General features: G+C 54.3%; 1 protein-coding gene across 2 annotated transcripts in view; it reads right to left on the reverse strand.

Annotated features, from left to right (window-relative positions):
• ARID1A (AT-rich interaction domain 1A) overlaps positions 1 to 6,388 on the reverse strand; it is a gene marked incomplete at both ends in the record, with an annotated part of 56,655 nt that extends 50,267 nt beyond the window's left edge. For both annotated transcript variants that reach the window (XM_079546188.1, XM_079546187.1), the window contains one exon: positions 5,222 to 6,388. In XM_079546188.1, coding sequence (XP_079402314.1) covers positions 5,222 to 6,388 — 1,167 coding nt within the window. The remainder of the gene's footprint in view (positions 1 to 5,221) is intronic.
• Positions 6,389 to 10,473: the final 4,085 nt, after the last annotated feature.

Consider the following 10,473-nt stretch of genomic DNA (forward strand, 5'->3'; position numbering starts at 1 on the left):
GGGCATCTTTCTCCTCTAATATTTTAATTACAGAGATCACAGATTCAGATTCATAGGGTAAAAACTGGATTTCCAGGTTGGTGGTGTTCCCTTAAAAAGTGTAGAAGGAAAAATGGTGGAAAAGTCGCATGCGAGTTAACAGAAATAGAAAATGAACATTTGTCCAATTCAGCCTACTTTCAAACTTTGTTTTCTCTCTGAAGGAAAGCTGTTGTGTTTTTATCACAGAATCACAGGGTTGGAAGGGACCTCAAGGATCACGAAGCTCCAACCCCCCGCCACATGCAGGGCCACCAACCTCCACATTTCATAGCAGCCCAGGCTGCCCAGGGCCCCATCCAACCTGGCCTTGAACACCTCCAGGGATGGACGGGGCATCACAGCCTCTCTGGGCAGCTGTTCCAGCACCTCACCACTCTATTTCAGTTTTTTGTTTTGCTTTTTTTTTTTTTCCTAACTGAGTCTTCATGTCGATACTTCTGCATGACAGTATTCGTTAACCAGTGTTCTCAAATAGAGCTAAAAACAAAGTATGAGGAACACAGCAAGGTGTCCATCCGTGTTTGATTCCCATGCTCCCCCAAAGCCCAGTTTCTGCTATCACCTAAGAACAGCAAGGGATGAAGCATATTTGCTGAGCACTCGTCTCAGGAAACTAAACTTTCAGCACATAAAAGAAATTGAACTGGACTAATAGCTTTAGGAAACCAGCAAGTACTCTAGCCAAAAAAACTAGGACCCAAAAGCCAAGCGTACAACCTTCCAGAAAACACGCTTCTATCTTGCAAGCAACATGATTACAAGAGATGTGTGTAGAAACTCACCCCCAGTCCACCTAATAAATAAGGACTGACAGAGCATTTAATTCACATTTAGCAGAATACAGGTGCCAAGCCTTACTAACCCCATTTCACTGAGAAAAAAAAAAAATTGAAAAACAAGGCTTTCTGTCCTGAATCCTACTTCAGACATGGCCTGCCTGGAAACATCAGGCACCTTACAGCCAAGCAGCAGGATGAAAGCATCTGAGAAATCAAGGTATTTTACAGGAATCAGGCAACACCTACCCCATACTACTCCGACAAGCATGCCAGTAAAACCTTCAGAGTCCGCATCAGAATTAATCCTCACAACATTAAGCTAATGGTTTTCTACCTATACTAATGCAGAGAAAGTCTAAAATTCATTCAGAAGCAAATCGTACGTTAGAAAAAAAAGATGTTCCTCATTTTCATGGGAAAGATCCAACGCATGCTGCACCTTGCAAGCAGCTCCAGGCCTCCTACCATTACAATGCTAAGCAAGGGAAAACCCTGTGACAGAAGACAACGGGAGCCAGGTCTCAATTTCAGATTCCAAGATATCACAGCTCATTGGCAGCACAGAGCCATTTGGTGCCAATTTAGTTTAAAAAGCATATTTTCAACAACATTTTTCATGCCTCACTTGCTACTGAAGTTGAGATCTAAGTCAACAAAACATAACTATCGTATGGCAATGGGCCCAGTGAGCATTTCTTATTAACATACAATTTTTAAGCAGACTTCACTGAACTTCTAATAGAGGCCTGGAGACGTTGGTGCACCTACGAGGACATTACCCAACACACTGATGTTTAATGCAACCCAAAATCATCTCCCTTTACAGGAGTCACTTGCTGTAGTGAAAGCACGTATGAGAGGTGCCCACCTCCTCAGGGAGGGAAGTGCTTTCTCTTCAGCAGTTTCCTTTAAGCCTCCAGACACTGGGAAAGCCAGCTGATTATTAACAACAGCTACACACGCTCTGAGGGGAAGTGGAAACAAATACATGATATGGCTGTTTGTAAAATGGAAAAACTGAAGAGACTAAGATTCCAAGCCTGGTTTCTTAAAAGCCATTCCCACAGAAAACTACAGATTTCTCATCCCACACTCTGCAACAAGGCATTCTGGTCTCCTGACCCTACTTGCATTTCCCAGCTATAAGGGCCATCCAAAAAACACGCAGTCCCTGCACCTCTGCCCCAGTCCCTGCACAAACCAAGCACACCTGGCCCTGCTCAGCACCTTGCTCATGCACCCAGCCAGCCAGCAGAGGTCCAAGAGGGTTCCATACCACCTATGCAAGCAATTATAGTCTCCATTTATTACCTGAACTGTTCCCCCAAGACAACTTGCACTCCAGAAAGCGCACTTTCTTGATGAGCAATGCAATAAAACTCTCCATACAGCGTAATTCATAAATCTTAACAAGTAAGGAGAATTAAGGGCACTTTTGTGCATGGTGTGCTGCCCACCTCCAAAACCCCAAGCTCACTGCCCCAGCAGTTCCTGCCTGGAGGAACCCCCTGTTCTTCCCATCACCTTCTGCACCAGGAGATGCTCCTCCTCCTAACACACAGCCAGGTGAGCCACATCCTGCTCTCACTGTCCAACCTTTCCTCAGAAAGTTACACAGTAAGCACACACTCTGTTCACCACTGTACAAAACAAAGGAAAGACACAAGCTTTAAGTTCTTCCAATCCAGGGAATTCGGCAGAGTGTTGTATTTAGGACCAGAATATTATTATTATTATTTATTGTGAGCAGCAGAGGACACGTGTAAGCTTTTTCCATCACGCAAGGTAAGCCTGTTGGGTTGGGTTTTGTGGTTTTAACAACAAAAAGGATTGGTCAGCTTGAGTCCAACAGTCCGTATCGCAAATAAAACTGGGGAGTTTTGTTTGTTTTTTTAGGGTAGGAAAGTTAAGTTACTTTTTATGTACACTATTTGCACTACTTAGAAGTTAAACTAATTCTCAAAGCGGCATTAATGATTCCAGCTAATGAAACTAGTTATTCAGATATTACTAATACGTAGCATATCAAGAGATACAGAACCAAGCTAAATCCATTTTCCAGGACAAAAACACAACCCAGAGATATCTCCTGTTCTATCATGACGCAGACAGGAACACGTTTTTGTCAGATATGTAGCATAATAAAATAGCCGCCTGAAAAGTTCAATCTGACACTGTCTTTTAGCACACATTCTATCAATATCCACGTATTCAGGCTACAAAGAGTAAATTCAAGTAAACATCGTAGCACCTGTGTCACCCATCCTATGTACTCCTGTGCTGCAGGTACACATGGTTGCACCCCTGAGGACCTGCAGCCTTCACTCTGAACAATGGGATGCTCACTACCAGTTACCATCAGACACTTTGAAGAACACAGCAGAGGTAAGACTGGCACTCTTAGAAAGCACTGTTTGACAGAAGAGACAATCAAGTAACTCAAAATGATGAAGGAGACCACCTTCAGGTAACCAAGGGACACAAATTAAGCAGCTTTCATGTGGACACAAGCACTGAGCAAGAAGGGAAAGTCTGGAGGCTGCATGTCACACTGCGTGGGATCAAATGGCTCAAACCCAGGGCCTGAAGATAGAGCAGAGCACACAGAAGGAGGGACGTCTGACAGGAGGCCACGACAGGCCGTGAGGATGCGTGTCTGAACACAGAGAGGAAACTGGTTCCAGATATTAAATAGTTTCAGAATTCAGAATCCAGAAGTTTCCAGATATTAGATACCAGCATCTCTCCTTCCCCCTTATCTAAGATGTCTGATGCATACACCACAGTGCTTTCTCCTCGACATGCTTTCTGCTCCTCCATATTTTCAGCAAACGGGTAACTCTACCCATATGATGATCATTCTGATGTGCAGGCTTGGTTTTCCTGTTCATACTCCTTCAAAAAGCAAAGTGCTGTGACACAGTGAGGACCTAAAGTACGTCCTTTAAACGCACAGAGGGACAGATGTTGTCAGTGCTCGCTCAAAAGTCAAAACGCGCCCGAGATGCACAGCCAGGAGCCAAGGCCTGATCAATACTAACGCTCCCCAATGAATTCAAGTAGGTAATTCATTTTCAGTGCTTCCACCGCAAGATTGGCTGCAATTGTTTGGTGGGGTTTTCTGTTTATTTGTAAGGCTGCAGTATACCCCAGAAACCCCCCCATCTCCAGCTCAAAGACTCCAAACAGCCCCAGTTTTGAAAAGGGCCAAAATTAGTCAGTAACAAACGCACCCTCAGATTCATCAAAGAAATCATTTATACCAAAAGGAAAGTCACATAACCAAAATAAACAGCAAGCCCATTGTGCAGAGAAACCCTGCCACTGTTCTGACAACACAGACTCTATTCCAGGCTGCATAAAGCATCACAAGCAAAATAAACCCAAGGTACAAACAAAATGCCATCGCCTCTTCTTTTGTCTCGGGCACAAAGCAGCGGGGCAGGCAGGCCGGGGCTCCGCTCCCGCGGGGCCGACCCTCCTCAAGGTCACGGCCAATTTCGGTGGGGGGCCGAGGAGGTGGCGAGCGGCGGGGCTGCTTCGGGTCCGAGCTGGCAGAAAAGCCGAGTGTAAAAGTTTATGAGCTCATCAGGATTGTTGTACCATTACATCAGAGGCAATTATAAATGGCCAAGAGCAGGAGATGGGGAGCCAATCAGATCACAGATAGGATGTCAACCTAAGACCAACTGTCTCCTGGCTTTGACAGAAGGATTTTACCTCCATAATTCAAATCCCAAACCAAAGCAATCTGCACTCACTACTCCCGTCGCCGAGCTGTTTACCGGCACTCCCAGCCACGGGCTCGGGCCTCCGGGCCTCCCGCGGGGGAAGATGGCCCCTCCGGGCCGGGCCGAGACGCGGCCACCCGGGCGGGCCCCGGGCGACCCCGGGCAAGGAGCGAAGCCCCCGGGGCGGGGAGCGGCGGGGACCGGGGCGGCGGCGCGGAAGGCGGCGGAGATGCCGGGGGGCCTCGCGTCGGCCCGGGCGGGCCGCCCGCCGCCCGACCCCCGCCGCACGGCCTCCGCCGGCCCCTTCGCGCCGAGCCCGGCCGCTCCCCGCCGGGGACGACCGCCGTTTCTCCCCCCTCCCACTCGCCGGAGCACCCCCGCGGGACGGAGGCCGCTCTCCGGGAGCCTCGCACAAAGGCTGGGGAGGAAGGGAAGGCGGCGAGGCAGCCATTTTAGAGCGAGCGAGCAGGCACAGACAATGGCAGCTCCCCAGCAGCGCCGACCCGGCGGGGAGAAGCCACAGGAGAGGCGCCGTCCCGTCCAGCCCCCCTCCTCCTCAGGCCCCCTCTCTCCCCCGCCGCCCCCAGCCCAGCCCCAGCCCGGCGGCCGCGGCCCCTCCGTCCCGTCCCCACCCGGCGCGCCGCCCGCCCCACGCGGTCCCGCACTTACCTGCTGGCTCCGGCCGAGGCTCTGTCCCCCGCCGCCGCCGCCGCTGCTCCCGGGGCTCATGGGCGCGTGGTGACTCCTCGGCGGAGCCCCGCCGGGCGCTGCGGCCCAGCCCTGGCCGTTGCCCCCGCCGTACTGCGAGACCATATCCGCGGCGGCCGGGCCCTTGCCGGCGGCTCCCCCGTCCTGCGGCCCGCCGCTATAGTCGCCCCCGGGGTACCCCTGATAGCCGCGGGCGGAGCTGGGGGAGGTGAGGAGCTGGTTGAGGGTGGGGGTGGCCGTGGGCTGCGGGGTGGCGCCCCCTCCTCCTCCTCCTCCTGCTCCGCCGGCGGCCGAGGGCCCCATGACCCCGAAGCGCTGCTGCTGGAAGGCGGCGGCGGCGGGGGACTTGGCGCCGGCGGCCGCCTGAGCGGAGCTCTGCGCGCTGCCCCGGGGGGAGCTCAGGGCGTAGGCCTGGGGGGGAGGTGGGTAGGAGCCGGCGCTGCGCCCGGCGCCGGCCGCGTAGTAGGAGTTGTACTGGTGGTTGGGGAAGCCGTGCTCGGCGCCGCCGTGCGAGTTCTGGGGAGGGGGCGGCCCCGCGGGGGCTCCCGCCGGCCCCGGGTAAGACTGCTCCAGGCCCCCGCTCTGCAGCGCTGCCATGCCAGGGCTTTGTTGTCCGCCATGTTGGTGGAAGGCAGCGGCGGCGGCCGCAGCGGCGGCGGCGGCGGCAGCAGCCTGGGCGCCCCGGCCGTAGGGCTGCCCGAAGCCGTAGGCTGGCGGGGGCAAGGCGGCCGGGTGGGAAGGGGGAGGCTGCTGCGGCGGCTGCTGCTGCTGCGGCGCCCCCACCCCGTCGCTGCTGCCGCCGCCACCGGGCGGCTCCGGGAGGTTATTGTTCAGGGTGGCGGCGGCAGCGGCGGGCCTGGGGCCCGGGTTCCCGTTCGAGCTCTTCAGGTCGGACTCGGCCCCTGCGCCCCCTCCGTTGCTCTCGGCCCCGTCCTGCAGCTCCTTCCCCGGGGGGCCCTCGCTCTCCGCCTGCTTCTCGCCGCCGCCGCCGCCGCCGCGCTCCGCCGCCGCCTCACCCCCCGCCTCCTCCGGGGGACAATCCCGCTGCTGCGCCTCCGCTTTCTTCAGCTCGGCCGGAGCCGGGGCGCCCAGGCTGCTGGCGGCGGCGGGGGCGACCTGAGCAGCCATGATCCCCCCACTCCCCGCCCGGCCACCCCCCCCCCCCCGGACCGGTCCCCCCCGAGCTGCTCCCTGCCTGGCCGGCCGGCGTGAGGCCTCGCTGCTCTGCTGCTCCCCGCTCAGGCGGCGGCGGGCTCTTCAGGGCAGCGGGGGCTCATTCCCCCCCGGCCTGGTTGGCGAGGCGGGGAGGGCTCCGCTGGGCTGGGCTTCCCGGGGCCTGGCCCCGCTGTACCTCCTCGGTTGCAGCCGGCAGAGAAAGGGGAGGAGGAGGAGAGAGTGGGGGGAAGGAGGAGGAGGGGGGGACCCGGGACGGGGCTCCCGGTGCGGGAGAGGCGGGAGGGAAAGAGGGGGGGGACACGGCGGGCGGGCGGGCGCCGTCCCCGGAGCCGGGCCGAGCGGCGGCGGGGCCGGGCTGGGCGAGCCGCGCGGCAGCTCCCGACTCTGGTCCGCCGAGCGGGGCTCACTCCGACACGAGGCTCAGCACTGCCATTTTACCCAGCGCCGCGGCCGCCTGCCAAACCCGGAGCGGAGCGCGGCGCGGCCCGGACGGGAGCCTCCCCCCCTTCACAAAGGAGGAGCGGGCCGGCCCCGGCCGCTCGCGGCTCGGCGCAGCGGAGGCTGCCGCACGCAAAACCCGCAGCGGATCCGCGGAGCCGAGCCCGGCCGACCGGCGTGGGGCGGCGCGGCGGAACCGGGGCCGGGGAGCGGGCGGGGCCGGGGCGACGGGCGGCGGCACGACCCGGGCTGGGCCGCCCGGCTCGGGGCGGGGGTCGGGAGATGCGGCCGCGCTCGGAGCGGCCTCCCTTACCTTCCGGGCACCTCCGGGGGCGGCGGGGGCACGGGGCCGCAGCCCACCTTTGAGGGAGAGCGAGGAGGGCGCGCCGCTGCGTCGCTCGCCGGCGGCTCTGGAGGCTCAGCGAGGAGGTGGGCCGTGGGTCAACGAAGCGCCTCTTCCTTGTCCCTAGAAATTCCATTTAGAATTAGCCTTTACCAACTACTAAAGATTGTCATTTCCTCTCTGCTGGTTGTGTCCCTCTGGAAAAGCAGTTGGCAGCGCGCCAAGACAAGAGCTGCACAACACGGATATCCAAGAAAGTCCTGTTCCCACTGCTGCCAAAGCAATGGCAGTGGGCAGCGGACCAGGAACTCCCTCAGGGTGGTTGAATGGGGAGAACCGCAACCACCTGAACGTGTCTAGACACAACACGTTGAGCAATGGGCCGGGATGCTCCCGCGGTCTCAAGGATCATGAGGTGCTGGAGCTCCCCAACTGTCAAAAGGTGAACTAAGAATTAGGCCATGCTTTTCTTTAACCATTTCAGACCCAGATTCCCATCTCCTCTGTCCCCCCAGCCTTTCCCAGAGCAGAAGGAGGAGGAGAGGAATGTACCTGGATCTCAGTGCTGGACACGAGCTGTCCTGTCCCAGCAGCTCCTCTAGATATGTTTTTAGCTGTAATTTGTACAGGTCTGTGACAAAGATACAAAAGAATGAGTTAATTACACAGTAAAAAAAAAACAAAAACCAGAAGTGATGGAGAGAATGCCTATACACTTTAGACCTCAGCCATGCATCCCAAATCTGGCTGACTGAGAGGGAAGGGGTCTCCTCTGAAATACCGGAATGTTTGGAAAAGTGAAGTTTAAAGTAAATACAACTTTACAGAGGGAAAAGGTTGGAATACAATAGGTGGGGAATCAGAAGAAGCTTCTGAAGGGGAACTTCTGTTTTAGAACACCACCTCAAAACAAAAAATGGGGCAGAATAACCTCGATTACCAGCTGTACAGGGATGAAAGCACTGAGCTCAGCCCAGGCCTTAACAACCAGCAGGACACAATCAGGAGAAATCTCATTTTGACAACACTGATGGCAGTGGGGAAACCTGAGTCCAGAGCAAGATGCAAGACAATGCATGGAAGAATAGAATCACTGCCAGTGCTCCATGCCTGCTGCTGGATGAACTGAAGATCTCAGTGTCTGCTACTATCAACTCAACGTTCGCACTCATTATGAAGCCTGTCATATGAAAGTATTATCTAGAATGCGGGTAGCAGAACAAAAGGTTTATTCCAAAGCTGAAAGTAGGAAGGGAGCCTGGACAGGGCAATAAATAGCAATATTTTACATGTATTCTAGAGTGGTAAATAGCCCTACAGGATCTCAAACAAAAACAGCTTTGCCACAGTTGACTGTGCCACATGGATGAGGTTCCATCACAGCAGAACTGTGGAAAAATGCTAGAGCAAAAAGTTAGTCTGTATGCTCTCCTTGGAGGAGCATCTTATTTAACCAAGCCCCAAGTTGTAGGAGCAGGTGGAGGGAAAAGCTTTTAAGACATCAGGTTATGTCCTGTGAGAGCAGCTTTACCAGTGTCTGCGGTGGGTTGTAGCGGCCCACAGCACTAACGCACCCTTTTCCAGATGATTCTTTTGCTATAAACCTGGAAAACCAAACTGGAGGCAATTCTGCCTCACAGTCTTGAGGACAATCTTCTCAACTCTGAAGCTGCTGTCTACTCCAGGACGCCCCGCTGTCCAACCAAGCACCACCAAAAGTTTACCAGATACGGACGCGGAGCTGAAGTTTCAGCTCAGGTGCACCCAAAGACTCCACGCTCGCAGCTCCTCTGCATGTGTCAACCTTTCGTAACCTTCTTCAAAGAGCACTATGGCAGACTATGAACCTGGTGTTGACTGTAATGTGAAAAGCAGACTGGATCCCCAGCCACCCACACAATAAGGAGACACTCACTTTACCAAATGTTTGTGAAAGCTAAAGCAGATTTTGGAATATGCCTCATCAATGAGGCCTTGGCATGTTACTAAATACTAAGGCATTCAATGAAACTCCAACCGTGGGGTTTGGAAGGCAGATGATGGTACAGTTCTTAACATTTCCATCTAATAGGTGAAAATTCTCCTGCCAGCTGTGTCATCCCATGCTGTTACTCCATCTCTCCAAGCTACAGAACTGGACAAGGCTTTTCTTTGCAACACGGTAACACTCTTCTCAGCCTTTGCAGCCTCTGCTAAGTAGCATGCAGCACTCGTCCCTTCCCCATCTCCCTGAGTGCTGAGCACGCTTTCCTCCACAACAGGCTCAGCCCCTGGCTGCTCAGATAGGCTGGGGCCAGCTCGAGCTCACATGGCACTGCAGGCCACCGCCACTAGGCTGGCTCCTCCTGAGTGGAGTCTCCTTCATGAAGGTGGCCGTGCCATTTATCCTGGCACCGAGGCAGGTTAGGAAACCTGGTGTAGATTAGAGTACTAGAAACAGGAGTAGTGTCCCCCTCCTGAAAAAAGAAAAAAAAAAAAAAAAAAGGCTCTGCCAACTGTGTGATGGCAAATATGGACTGAATCGTTGACATGGAAACCAGACTAAAGTCAGCCGCGCTCCCTCTCTCTCACTTGCTCACACAAGTTATCATTATCCCCAGCCTTTCAACCCGCTACAAACATGGACTGGATTACTTCAGGAATTGGATAGAGTTTCTACAGTAAAGTATTAACTAGCACAACTGAGCTAGAATGAAAGGAGCAGAGAAGCAGTGAGCGCAGTTGGCTGAAGAAGGATGCTCTTCCATTTTACCGACAGGCACAGTATGCTGAGATATGCAGACTGGACCCAAGAACAAGAGACCCATCCATTATAATTCACAGAGCACACCGCAAAAGATGGAGTGGAATGAGGAAAGGTTATCTACAATCTACAGTTCCTCAGCTTATCTGAGAGTAGTTTTGCTAAAGAAAATTACATTTCCTATAAATAAGTTTCTATTTGTCCAGCCCATTCTTTCCAGTATTTTAGCCACTGTCATGTCGAGGTTAAGCGCTCTCGTTGCAGCTTCATAACCACTAAGCTTAACGTTATTCGAATTATTCGTTTGCTGTGAGTAGCTGATGTGCCGGGGCATTGTACAAGACAATGCTTATTTATCCTCTTAAAAAAAGAAATGTCAAGATAGTGTATAATCTCCCTCTCCAGCGCTGACACAATGGCACAAGGGCACGCAGCGAGAGAGCTCTACACTGCGAACTGAAGTGGAGTTTCAGCAGAAGGTAACTCCGTCAGTTCGGTGAACGCAGCAGCACG

The sequence above is a fragment of the Tetrao urogallus genome (genome assembly GCF_951394365.1).
Source record: "Tetrao urogallus genome assembly, chromosome: 23".
Lineage (NCBI taxonomy): Eukaryota > Metazoa > Chordata > Aves > Galliformes > Phasianidae > Tetrao > Tetrao urogallus.